The sequence below is a fragment of the Rattus norvegicus genome, chromosome X, assembly GCF_021556685.1.
Source record: "Rattus norvegicus strain SHRSP/BbbUtx chromosome X, alternate assembly SHRSP_T2T, whole genome shotgun sequence".
NCBI lineage: Eukaryota > Metazoa > Chordata > Mammalia > Rodentia > Muridae > Rattus > Rattus norvegicus.
This window is the reverse complement of record NC_141554.1, coordinates 3,844,446-3,858,814: the sequence shown is the minus strand read 5'-3', so window position 1 is coordinate 3,858,814 and position 14,369 is coordinate 3,844,446. Positions and strand designations below refer to the sequence as shown.

At 37.6% G+C, this 14,369-nt stretch overlaps 1 protein-coding gene across 1 annotated transcript; it reads right to left on the bottom strand.

Moving 5' to 3' along the window:
* Window positions 1-4,475: 4,475 nt before the first annotated feature.
* LOC147998121 (uncharacterized) lies at window positions 4,476-13,432 on the bottom strand. The gene is made up of 4 exons (XM_087601189.1): window positions 13,067-13,432; window positions 11,449-11,587; window positions 10,186-10,316; window positions 4,476-4,713 (listed from the first exon to the last, which is right to left on the bottom strand). The coding sequence occupies exons 1-4, from the start codon at window positions 13,184-13,186 to the stop codon at window positions 4,543-4,545; spliced, it is 561 nt and encodes a 186-aa protein (XP_087457315.1). The 5' UTR covers window positions 13,187-13,432; the 3' UTR covers window positions 4,476-4,542.
* Window positions 13,433-14,369: the final 937 nt, after the last annotated feature.

Sequence of the window (14,369 nt, the reverse complement as noted above, 5' to 3'; positions counted from 1 at the left end):
GAAATAAAGAAAGAAATTAAAAACTTTTTAGAATTTAATGAAAATGAAGGTACAACATACCCAAACTTATGGGACACAATGAAAGCTGTGCGAAGAGGAAAACTCATAGGGCTGAGTGCCTGCAGAAAGAAACAGGAAAGAGCATATGTCAGCAGCTTTACAGCACACCTAAAAGCAGAACAAAAAGAAGCAAATAAACCCAGGAGGAGTAGAAGGCAGGAAATAATCAAACTCAGAGCTTTAATCAACCAAGTAGAAACAAAAAGGACCATAGAAAGAATCAACAGAACCAAAAGTTGGTTCTTTGAGAAAATCAACAAGATAGATAAACCCTTAGCCAGACTAACAAGAGGACACAGAGAGTGCGTCCAAATTAACAAAATCAGAAATGAAAAGGGAGACATAACTACAGATTCAGAGGAAATTCAAAAAATCATCAGATCTTACTATTAAAAACCTATATTCAACAAAACTTGAAAATCTTCAGGAAATGGACAATTTCCTAGACAGATACCAGGTATCGAACTTAAATCAGGAACAGATAAACCAGTTAAACAACCCCATAACTCCTAAGGGAATAGAAGCAGTCATTAAAGGTCTCCCAACCAAAAAGAGTCCAGGTCCAGACGGGTTTAGTGCAGAATTCTATCAAACCTTCATAGAAGACCTCATACCAATATTATCCAAACTATTGCACAAAATTGAAACAGATGGAGCACTACCGAATTCCTTCTACGAAGCCACAATTACTCTTATACCTAAACCACACAAAGACACAACAAAGAAAGAGAACTTCAGACCAATTTCCCTTATGAATATCGATGCAAAAATATTCAATAAAATTCTGGCAAAGCGAATTCAAGAGCACATCAAAACAATCATCCACCATGATCAAGTAGGCTTCATCCCAGGCATGCAGGGATGGTTTAATATACGGAAAACCATCAATGTGATCCATTATATAAACAAACTGAAAGAACAGAACCACATGATCATTTCATTAGATGCTGAGAAAGCATTTGACAAAATTCAACACCCCTTCATGATAAAAGTCCTGGAAAGAATAGGAATTCAAGGCCCATACCTAAACATAGTAAAAGCCATATACAGCAAACCAGTTGCTAACATTAAACTAAATGGAGAGAAACTTGAAGCAATCCAATTAAAATCAGGGACTAGACAAGGCTGCCCACTCTCTCCCTACTTATTCAATATAATTCTTGAAGTTCTAGCCAGAGCAATCAGACAACAAAAGGAGATCAAGGGGATACAGATCGGAAAAGAAGAGGTCAAAATATCACTATTTGCAGATGACATGATAGTATATTTAAGTGATCCCAAAAGTTCCACCAGAGAACTACTAAAGCTGATAAACAACTTCAGCAAAGTGGCTGGTTATAAAATTAACTCAAATAAATCAGTTGCCTTCCTCTATACAAAAGAGAAACAAGCCGAGAAAGTAATTAGGGAAATGACACCCTTCATAATAGACCCAAATAATATAAAGTACCTCGGTGTGACTTTAACCAAGCAAGTAAAAGATCTGTACAATAAGAACTTCAAGACACTGAGGAAAGAAATTGAAGAAGACCTCAGAAGATGGAAAGATCTCCCATGCTCATGGATTGGCAGGATTAATTTAGTAAAAATGGCCATTTTACCAAAAGCAATCTACAGATTCAATGCAATCCCCATCAAAATACCAATCCAATTCTTCAAAGAGTTAGACAGAACAATTTGCAAATTCATCTGGAATAACAAAAAACCCAGGATAGCTAAAGCTATTCTCAACAATAAAAGGACTTCAGGGGGAATCACTATCCCTGAACTCAAGCAGTATTACAGAGCAATAGTGATAAAAACTGCATGGTATTGGTACAGAGACAGACAGATAGGCCAATGGAATAGAATTGAAGACCCAGAAATGAACCCACACACCTATGGTCACTTGATTTTTGACAAAGGAGCCAAAACCATCCAATGGAAAAAGATAGCATTTTCAGCAAATGGTGCTGGTTCAACTGGAGAGCAACATGTAGAAGAATGCAGATCGAACCATCCTTATCACCCTGTACAAAGCTTAAGCCCAAGTGGATGAAGGACCTCCACATCAAACCAGACACACTCAAACTAATAGAAGAAAAAATAGGGAAGCATCTGGAACACATGAGCACTGGAAAAAATTTCCTGAACAAAACACCAATGGCTTATGCTCTAAGATCAAGAATCGACAAATAGGATCTAATAAAACGGCAAAGCTTCTGTAAGGCAAAGGACACTGTGGTTAGGACAAAACGGCAACCAACAGATTGGGAAAAGATCTTTACCAATCCTACAACAGATAGAGTCCTTATATCCAAAATATACAAAGAACTCAAGAAGTTAGACCGCAGGGAAACAAATAACCCTATTAAAAAATGGGATTCAGAGCTAAACAAAGAATTCACAGCTGAGGAATGCCGAATGGCTGAGAAACACCTAAAGAAATGTTCAACATCTTTAGTCATAAGGGAAATGCAAATCAAAACAACACTGAGATTTCACCTCACACCAGTGAGAATGGCTAAGATCAAAAACTCAGGTGACAGCAGATGCTGGCGAGGATGTGGAGAAAGAGGAACACTCCTCCATTGTTGGTGGGATTGCAGACTGATAAAACCATTCTGGAAATCAGTCTGGAGGTTCCTCAGAAAATTGGACATTGAACTGCCTGAGGATCCAGCTATACCACTCTTGGGCATATACCCAAAAGATGCCTCAACATATAAAAGAGACACGTGCTCCACTATGTTCATCGCAGCCTTATTTATAATAGCCAGAAAATGGAAAGAACCCAGATGCCCTTCAACAGAGGAATGGATACAGAAAATGTGGTACATCTACACAATTGAATATTACTCAGCTATCAAAATCAACGAGTTTATGAAATTCGTAGGCAAATGGTTGGAACTGGAAAATATCATCCTGAGTGAGCTAACCCAATACAGAAAGACGTACATGGTATGCACTCATTGATAAGTGGCTATTAGCCCAAATGCTTGAAATACCCTAGATCCCTAGAACAAACAAAACTCAAGACAGATGATCAAAATGTGAATGCTTCACTCCTTCTTTAAATGAGGAAAAAGAATACCCTTGGCAGGGAAGGGAGAGGCAAAGATTAAAACAGAGACTGAAGGAACACCCATTCAGAGCCTGCCCCACATGTGGCCCATACATATACAGCCACCCAATTAGACAAGATGGATGAAGCAAAGAAGTGCAGACCGACAGGAGCCGGATGTAGATCGCTCCTGAGAGACACAGCCAGAATACAGCAAATACAGAGGCGAATGCCAGCAGCAAACCACTGAACTGAGAATAGGTCCCCTATTGAAGGAATCAGAGAAAGAACTGGAAGAGCTTGAAGGGGCTCGAGACCCCAAAAGTACAACAACCTTAAGCAACCAGAGCTTCCAGGGACTAAGCCACTACCTAAAGACTATACATGGACTGACCCTGGACTCTGACCCCATAGGTAGCAATGAATATCCTAGTAAGAGCACCAGTGGAAGGGGAAGCCCTGGGTCCTGCTAAGACTGAACCCCCAGTGAACTAGACTATGGGGGGGCAGCAATGGGGTGGTTTGGTAGGGGAACACCCATAAGGAAGGGGAGGGGGGAGGGGGATGTTTGCCCGGAAACCGGGAAAGGGAATAACACTCGAAATGTATATAAGAAATACTCAAGTTAATAAAAAAAAAAATAAACCTTAGAGGTACTAAAGGAATGTCTGAGAGGCAGCTGCAGTCACGACATTACTTTTGATATCACAGAAAAAGCTAGGGCTCTCTAGGTTGCAAGAGATTTTTTACATACGGCCTAATGACATTATCCCTGAGAATTGCCATGGCCTACCTGCTAAAGATCTTTCTTAATATTGACCAGATTCTAGGGTGCCCTTTCCAGGAGTGTCTCCTTTGACACAGTGGAAACATTTATGCAGAACATCTCTCTAATGCTAGAGAGTTCCCTTTGCTTTATGAGTGGTTACCTGCTCTGAATGGACAAAGTTATTCAGGGTCTTGGCATGTGTAGAAAATACCTAGTAACATGGGATGTAGGAGAGTCTTCTGGATAATTTTATTACCAGGTCCATTCCTGTGAAAAACAGTTCAATTTCCTAAGTTCTATCTGTTTCCCAAAGGGCATTGTTTCCCTACAGATATTAAAATGAGTGGATTATGTATTTAATTTTCTAATTGTTAATTCCTTGATAGGGGACTTTATAGATATTCCTGAATGTGTACTCAATAATTCTGTTTTCCAAATCTAGTTTTTTGCAATGATTTTCGCAACAAAGCTGGCCAAGCTAAAGAGTGAATTTAATAGTGTAAATATTGTGTACCTACTTCAAATGATAAACGCCCAAATTTTTATTTAATGCAGAAATTACCTGACATCAGTGAATCAAAGGACAGCATGGACTATAGAATGCAGTTCTGTAGTCACATTAGATATTATTTCTTTAATATCTACCTTCCTGTGTTCCAAGGGTGAGACTTCAGGCTTTTGGATGTTTTACAATTATACTTTTCAAGCCAAACAATAGATACAGGTTGATGAGAAGGGAGAAGAATGGCTTGAGTTCCAGTAAAACCTCAACCTCAATAGGCTCATAAGAACAGGAGGGAGTATATTTGGTATTGTCATTTGTGGATACTCCATTCTTCACCTAGGAGCACAGAATCCATATTAAAATTTCACATAATTTCATAGATGTAGAAGCCACCAAATATATATATATATATATATATATATATATATATAGAGAGAGAGACAGAGACAGAGACAGAGACAAGGATAGATATCTAGATAGATAACTAGATAGATAGATAGATAGATAGATAGATCAGCCACCAAAATTAGATATGATTAAGATTAATGAAGCTTAGAAGTGCATGATTCCAGGGACAGGTTATATATATTTCCTGAGAGACACAGCTAGAGCATGTTATTTACACAAGTGAGTGCCAGTGGCAAACCAGAGATTTGTAAATGGACCTCTTCTTGGTAAATTTTGAGAAAGGTTTACTAGAGCTGAAGATGCTCTACCCCATCAGTAGAACAATGACAATGAACAAGAACATTCTGGTACTATACAGGTATTCAAAGACTGTACATGGGCAGACCTATGGGTCCAACTGCATATGTAGCAGAGGATTGCATTGTTGGACACCAAAGGAAGGAGAGGCCCTTGGTTCTCCCTAGGTTTGACTCCCAGTTCAAGGAAATGTCGAGGGGCAGTAAGGGGGGTTTAAATGTAAAGGAAGGGAAACGTTCAGGTCTCTTATGGAGAGGATACTGGGAGAGGAAAAAAACATTTAAAATGTAGATATAGAAATATCCAAAAAGTATTAAAATTAACTTAAAAATTAAAAAAAATCAAAGAAATATAAGTAAATAAAACTGCAAGGTAATCAGACATATTGATTCAGAAATCTAGAGGGACACTGTCAGGGAATGGTAGTCAGCATAACACTAGTGGAAAGAATGAGGTGATGAAGTTTAAAATAGAAGTGTTTCTCTCTCCCAGATGTCAGTGTCAGACAGAAACTGTACTATAGGAATCCAAAGCTGGAGGAGATTACTCTGAGCTGAGCATACAATACTTGTCTTTCCCTTCCTCCTTAGGTCTTTTTCCTTTTGGGGGAAAAAATAAAAGGCATGGGCTCTCAGAAAAAAAAACACTATACCTGTCCCAACACCTGACTTTTGGAATAATAAAATTAATGATAAAAAATCTCTGATTCCCAGGAACCATAACAAGCAAGGAAAACCAGATGCTACTGAGAGGTTCGCACTTCCTGAATCCCATATATGGAAGGCTCAGATCAAGGCTATGTGTTCAGTGAACCCTCACAACCCCTACACAGCACTCACTGTGCTTTCCCATGTACCACATATTTCATTTTTTTAAACTAAACAGAAGGCCAACATTCTTCTACTCATTTCTGTTATGTACATACTCTTTGTTCTCCCTCCCAAATGACTGTTTGTACTGAAATAGAGGCCATTTAGTATTCCCTAGGTGTACTGCAGGAATATCTGTGATGCAGTTCCTTGTGACATCACAAAAGCTAGTGCTCTCCAGGGTACAATAAATTTTTCAGGGAGGGCCAAATGATGATGTCACTGAGAACTGCCATGGCCTACCTGCTTTCCTTATATTGACCAGATTCAAGGGTGCCTATTCCAGGAGAGTCTCCTGTGACACAGTGGTAACCTTTGTACTATATCTCTCTACAGCTGGAAACTTCTCTTTTCTTCATCAGTGGTTACAGGCTCTTAATGGACCAAGTCCGTTAGGGGCTTGTATTGGGTAGAAAAGATCTAGGAACATGGGTTGTAGGAGATTCATCTGGATAATAACTCTATTACCGGGTCCATTCCTGTTACAAACTGTTCAATTTTCTAGATTTTCCCTCTTTCTCAAAGGCCATTTTTTTTCTCTACAGGCATTTAACTGAGTGAATTTTGTATTTCATTTTCTAATTGTTCATTCCTTGTTAGGGGACTTTATAGATATTCCTGTATGTGTATTCAAACATTCTGTTTACCAATTCTAGATTTTTGCAATGATTTTGGCAACAAAGGTGGCCAAGCTATAAAGTGAATTTGCAAGTGTAAATATTGTGTATCTACTTAAAATGATAAACTATCAAATTTTTATTTTATGCATATACATAGCTGCCTGAGTAAATAAAAGGAGAGCAGGGACAATTGAAAATGTTTCTGTAGTCCCATTAGATATCATTTCTGTAATATCTACCTTCCTGTGTTCCAAAGGGTGATATTTCAGCATTTTGGATGTTTTAAAATGATTCTTTCTTCTGGCCAAAGATAAGATAAAGGATTGACAGGGAGGGAAGAACTTGAGGTCCAGTGAAACTTCAAATTTAATAGGCTCAAAAAACAGGAGCGATTCTATTTGGCATTGGCATTTGTGGATTCTACATTCTTGACGTAGCTGCTCAGAATCCATGTTAAATATATATATAAAATCAGCCACCAAAACTAGATAAGATTGATAAACCTAAGAAGCACATTCTGTCTGGAACCAGATGTAGATCTTTCCTTGGGACACACCTAGAGCATGTCAAATACAGAAGTGAATGTGCTGTTGCAAAAATATAAAAATAAAAGTAGTCTTTTACCCCGCTAACACTGTCACTGTAGTTTCCCAAGCCTCTGCTAGATATCTTGGTTGAATACAGCCCTACTCCTCATCTGCCCAGTGTCTCTTACTGCCACACACATTCTTACACTCAAATCCTCACATAAAAGAACACACAACAAAATAATCTTTGACCCAATTGATAAGATATAATAGCCCACTTAAGCATACCAAGCCTGGTACCATCCATACCTTTGGAACATTAATAACAACAAGTAAATACACAGAGCAGAATCTTAACTTCACCTGCCGTGGCTTCTCACCTCTCCTCTTTCTGTCTCTCCTTTTTCCTCTAGTCTCTTCTACTTCCTTCAAACTTCTTTCCTGTCCATCCTTCCTTCCTCCAATGATAGGCCTCCTTCTATACTGGACCTGCCCCTCACCTGTACTTCACAAATTTAATGGTAAAGTGGTTTTGCAGAATTCACCTGAGTTCTGAGTACAGGACAAGGCAGCTGTCCTTAGAGCAGTGGATTAGCATCAAAATACAGATAACTTCAGTGTAAACAATGTTTCCCCCTTTTTGTCCAGTTAAACAGACTTTTCATTTATATATCAATTGAGTAAGATTATTACCATTCAACAATTTATAAAGCATTTGATATATTCAACACCCAGTCTGTTACTATATCAGTTAGAAATAATATTTAGTTCTTCATTTCAGCTTGAGAAAGGCTTAAAATCTATATTATGTCTTGGCTAGCTTGTATACTATCTGATAACTATCCAAAAAATATCTATATCCAGATTTATACGGCCTGATAAGCAATGAGACTATAATCAGTCTCCAAACGCGCCAGAAATCTGAGAAAGACCAAATATCTATACACATAGGAAGCCTAAGACGACTTCTAGTACTGAGAGGTTGTAGAGACAAATTTCCACTAGCACAGTCCACTGTTAGCAACATGTGAGTGGGATACTTCCTACACTTTTCAGTGTTTTTTCCTAAATATTGACTTTAAAATGCATTTAGCATAATAAATATTGAGGAGGATGGAGGGAGGGAGGAAACTGAATGGGAGGGGAGGTAGGGAAGGGAGTGGGCTTTGGAGGAATTAGTTATAGGGAAAGCAGGGAAAAGAGAATGGAAATCACAAGTGTGGGGTGCATATCTCAAGGAAGATCCAGAGAACTGGGAAAGGCGAGTCCCCAGGATGTCTATTGGGGTGACTGTAGCAATGAGGGTACAGATCCTTAATTTGCCAATTCTGTAGCCAGGAATGACTCACAGTGATGTGACAAGGAAAAAAACCCACCCATTAAACCTTCAATCAAAAGTGAACACAGCCTACAAGATCTTCAGAGACAAAGACTGAAACAGTAGACATGGAAGGAATTTCCAACCAATGGTTATTACAGATTGAGACCTACCGCGTGAGCAATCACCTATCTCTGATACATTAAAGATATTCTATCATGCTTGCAGACAGATTCCTAGTATAACTTTCCTCTCTGTGACTCCACCCTATAGCTGAGAGAAACAAGTGTAAAGATTCACCACCAAACATTAGCTGGAGCTCGGGGAGTCTTTAAAAAAACAGGTGAAGAATCGAGGCCCAGATAATATGAGGGACTTCACAGAAAGACCAATAGAATCAACTCATGGGGACTCTTGGGGTTTGTCAAAGACTGAACCACTAACCAGAGAGTGAATATGGACTGAGCCTGAGCCACCAGGACATAGGTAGGAAATATATAGCTTTGTCTTTTTATGGGTTCCCCTGACAATGGGTGTTGGCGTACCTTGAAGATGGAGCACCGATCTTGGGATGTAAAGTGAGTAAATAAATGAATGAATTTTAAAGAAACAGATGTCCCATCTACATACAACATGTTTTGGGGAAACCCAATTCTAGTTGTTCGGTACCCACATGAAGACAAAGCCTGTGGATTGCCTATATCCTTAGAGGCCATAATCCTTTTCATTCTGTTCTTCCATCTGTGTCCCCAAGCACCACCCCTGGTATGGCTAATGGATGTCTGCTTCTGTCTGAGTCAGCAGCTTAGTGGAGTGTCTCAGAGGGAAGCCATGTTAGACTCCTTTCTCCAAGCATAACAGAGTGTCAGTAATAGTGTCAGGGATTGGTGCTCATCCATGGGATGGGTCTCGATCTGCACTAACCATTGGTTGATATTTCCTCACTCTCTGTTCTATGCACGGCGCCTTCATTTCTTGTGGTCAGAATAAATTTTGGGTCAAAAGTAGGTGTCTTTATCACTCCATTTGGGTTGCTCTCTGGCTACCGGAGATTGCTTCTTCAGGTCCATATCACTGAGGCTGTGAGTCTCAACTAAGGAAACACCCATTGATTCATGGGCATCTTTTACCCCAGCTCTCTGCCTCTTTCTGGATATGACCTCTACCTCCTCAACCCATTCATCTAGGCTGCTGTGTCTGTCCTCACTAGCAGATGGTGTGATCACAGAGACTAGATATGCAAGGTGAGGAGATACCCGAGGGTTCCCCTCCTGCTCAGAGGAGAAAAGGCTGGGAGAAGGATTGTGAGAGGGGTGAACTGGATGGGGCAGTGTGCAGCATGTAAAGTGAATAAATAAACAAATAACTATGAAAATAACTAAGTCTACTTGAAGGTAAGAAGAAGGTGTATGTGTGTAAGTAAGTAAGTAAACTTGAATGTAAGAGCAGTGTGTGTGTGTGTGTGTGTGTGTGAGTGTGAGTGTGTGTGGCTGTGTATGTATTTGTGTGTGTATGATATATATATATATATACATATATACAAATACATACATATATATATACATATATATATACATATATATATACATATATATATATATATATATATATATATGAAGTTAAGAACAGGTGGGTGTATGTTTAATATTAAATTATCACATTTGAGAAAACAGTAGTCTATGCAGAAGACAGGACAATTTAGTCACTATATTTACAAAAAATGGTGTTTGCTGCAGATGAATGAATGATTCGGTGATTAATAGCATTACCTGTTCTTCCAGAGAACCCGTTGACAGCTCACAAGTGGCTGTAATTTCAGCATCACGGAACCTCACACCTTCTTCAACCTCCTGGACAGTAGGCATGCATGTGTTGCACATGTGAACAAGCATATGTACAACTAAAAGTATAAAAACAGAAGAGCAGTTCCTGCTTGACATAATTTGATTTTCGTGAATATTCATAGTAATGATCACAGTCAAATAAACACTTTATTGTTCTATAGTGCAATCAAAACCACTAAAATGTAATGATCACATAAGTCACTTAAAATCTATTTATTTAAAAAATTGCAATAAAAATTTGCAGAAATGAAATTAAAATTTTATTAATATACGAATTAAAAAATATTAATATTCTCATATAGAGCTGAAAATAATACTTTACACATATTTCTTTGGTTTGTATAAACATTGCAGTTTGTGGTTAATTTGCTGCTGGTTTTTGTAGGAGTTCTTTTCCAGGTATTAGCCCATAAACTCTATAAACTCATGAAGAATACACTACAGGAACGTAGGCTCTATTGTGTTGAATCCAGGAAGGTTGCTACATGTTTTCCTTCTTGTCTGATCAATTTTCTCTACGTACATTACAAGGATATTTTTGTTCATGGATTCTTCCACTTTTGTCAAGCTGATAGCTGATAGCTGATTACTGGAGAATATTTAATTTTTGAAGATCATTTTTGAAGATATTTCCTAATGTCTGCACTATCAATGATATAGATTTTCAAATGTGTGGCCAAAGGAACAGCTATCAAGGGACTAAACATGACTTTTAACTAGTGTTGCTTTGTCTTTTTGAAAGAAGTAATCGGAAAGGGATGCTGTTTGTTTTAAGGGACTCTGGGGGGAAAACAGGAAGGAGGACAGCATTTGAGACATAAATAAATTAAAAAAATAAATAAATACAAAAAATAAAGAAGAATTCAAACTATACAGGAAAAACCGATTTAATTGCTAGGAAACAGTATGGTTTTATGTCGTGTCCTAATTCCTGAATTTTTATACTTTAAGCAATCTAATGACTAATTCTCAAAAATCAGAAAATTGAAAAAAAATTGTTACAAGTAACACAGTAGGTTTACCAAATCATAACAACAATGTTTCTAGAACTGTACACTTTCTATGCCCATATCCAATCCAGAAATCCAGTTAACATTTACTTATTACATATCTTAAGTCATTCAGTTTTGTGATAATTCATTAATATTTTTATCTTCTGTGACCACACCTTTGAAGATAACTACTTACCTTGCAAGAATGTCTCTGAATTTGGATTTGCCCAGTGGTTTTCCTCTTTTAGGTTGAGATTATATGTACTTGCCACAGATACCACAAAGTGTTTCTTGCTTCGCTTATCGCAGTTAAGCATTAGGAGGATATCTGTCATCTTAACAAGAACCAAATATGGAGCAATGAAATTATTTTAAATTATTTTCCTTTCATATTTAAAATATTTTAATGTATTTTCTTTTGTATTTCCTTTTAAAGTAATAGAAGTTAAAAGAGAATTACTTAATGCCTATGGAAAGACTGTGTGTCTCTTCAATACTTTATGCATTGCTTTCAACATCTCGTCATTTTTTTACCAACATTTTGACCTGAATGGTCCTTACTCCATGTAAGTAGACTCAGTACAATGAGTCTGAGGAGAATATAATTACTGTCTTTCTTATGGGTGACTCATGCCTAAAACAATACTGTAGTTTTGGTGTCATGGTAATTTGTCAATGTCTTCAATATTTTCAGCACACTTAAATGGAATTTTATTTTTGTTTCATTATACTCATAAAGACTCAAGATTCTAATTTTATATTATTTTATTTTACTGTTGAATAGCAACCTGAATCTAATTATATAACTCTAGCTGACTTTTATATTTGTATTCGGTCACTTGTAAACCCACTTCAGTTCCTGTATGTGAATGCATATTTGTGTGTGTGTGGATGTGTGTGTGTAAGTGCATGTGTGTATGTGTGTGTGCGTGTGTGTGTGTGTGTGTGTGTGTGTGTGTGTGTGTGTGTGTACGTGTGTGTGTGTTTATCTGAAACTATGATATTGATGTTGAGAATCACCTGGCTGAAATTCTTTTCCACAGCCCTTTTAGAAATCAAAAAGTGGAGGAAAGACTACTCCTGTTCCAAAATAATAGACACTGGGTGAACAGAACTGAAGTATGGACTGATCAAATGGTACACAAAGCAGAGGTTAACAATTCACTCTCCTGAGAACTAATTAGCAGTTCCAGTCCAATGCAAAGAATTTACATGTACTGAGGAATATGGAATTGTATCATAACGAGCTGAGATCATGTACAAACAATTTCTGAAAGATTTCCAAATAGCTAAGAATGGATACAGAGAATTTTCAAGACCCTGAGACATTAACATGTGGTTTAAACTCTGTCCAGAGGAAACCACTTAAGTACAGGATTAATCTACTAAAGTAATTTAGTAGCAAGCATACTTTACAATTGTTTGCAATTAAGCATGGTGGTGAATAAAGAGAACACTTTAAAGAAAGGTATGTTTCTTAAAGTTTGTTTCAAGACAGCAAGAAAACACACAGTTATTATTTTTTTTCTTTCTTTCACAGACTTTGCACCTTTTTGAAAGATCACTTTGGGATCCTTAATTATCTATTTATTATCAGAACTTTCTTCAGACCCAGAGTTCTTTTCAGTCCTGTCTTGACTTCTTCATACTTTAAGCAAAGATGATGGGTTCAGCATGGATATCACTGTGGTATGGAAGATGACCAATAATTTTTCAACTCCTTGTGTGTGGTTAGATTTGGATCTCAAGTAGTTTTTTCCCAACCCTACAAGGCAACCTATTCCCCGTGAAACACTTGCCATGTGGGAACATACCTCACTACTCATTTGGGCTGCAGAATGAAGCAGGGCCATACAGTGGACAAAGGCCATGGCTGGCAATAGGCAGCACTGAATTATACAAAAAGTGTGAAGAAAAACGTCTGTGTGGCACATCCCTCCTGAGAGATTCCTCAGATCTCACTTTCAAGTCTCTCCATATATTGTGTATGACAGAACTAGTGTAACCAAATTTCAGGATAAGTAAGTTCATCAGAAAAATGTACATGGGGGTGTGTAGAGATGGACTGGTGCAGATAACAAAGGCCATGAGAGCAGGATGAGGATGAACAGGAGGAAGCATTCTCCAGGTACCTCAAACTTCTTGGCGATTGAAAAGCATTTGACAGACAAGCCCTTTTCCTGCCAAAAAGAGCAATTGACACAATTAACACTCATCTTCTGGAAGACAGAGCAGTAAGCCACTAAAAGGATTCTTGCAGATAAGAGATATTGATTTTTTAATACTTTTAGACACTCAGTTACATCAGAGTCAAAGTCTTTCTCTGTAGTCGCAAAAATCAAAGCTTAGGAGTGATTTATTCTCACAGATTTTCATATCTAATACTTTCTCTCTTAACACCAGGAGATTTTCCAAAGTGTGTTAAGCATTGAGTCAAGTGTCCAAATATTTACAAAGCTGGTGCAAACTTGTAGTCTTTGCACTAATGCAGTTCAGGCAGAAATTTTCCCATGGGTGAGTTCAGTTTCACATGCTCTATAAGCAATCATTGAAATTAAGGAAAAGAAAACCTTGACTGTATCTCAACTTTTTCCCCATTCTAATCAGTAACTAGTTATAAATGTTAAGCAGAAAAACAGATCAACCTACTTATTTCTATGCTTTCGTATTGCCACAGGTATAGTCTCTCCAAAAACCCTGTGTGTGTGTTGGGCCCCGATTATTCTCTGATTGCTATTATGAATATTCAAACCCACACAATAAAGGTATAAATTCCTCAAGACCCATTATTTTTGAAGATAATGCAAAATCAAATAGTCATTTGATAAATAAATTACTGGTTTTAATACATAGAATTAAAGGCAAGGCACATATCGATGTCTATACAGTAAGGAGGTCATCAGAGAAGCTTTTTAAGATGTGTAAAATGAGACATGGAAGTGAAGAATGATCAACCAAACAACACCATACCCCTTCATGCCACAACCTTCAATATGACAGCTGGTATTTGTAACTTAATAATTAACGTCTCTTTATAGAACATGTTTTCTTAGCAGGAGTATCACTGCATAGGCGTTAAATTTCTATTTTCTTAATATTGTTCGTGATATTCTATCA

Bases quoted from the DNA above. Each gene is read 5' to 3' on its own strand.
- LOC147998121 (XM_087601189.1), bottom strand. From the start codon at position 13,186: ATGTGCCACACAGACGTTTTTCTTCACACTTTTTGTATAATTCAGTGC. The intron at 10,317-11,448 runs GTAAGTAGTTAT...TTATACTTTTAG, and splicing joins TTCAGAGACATTCTTGCAAG to TTGTACATATGCTTGTTCAC. The intron at 4,714-10,185 runs GTAATGCTATTA...CTGTGCTCCTAG, and splicing joins CGGGTTCTCTGGAAGAACAG to GTGAAGAATGGAGTATCCAC.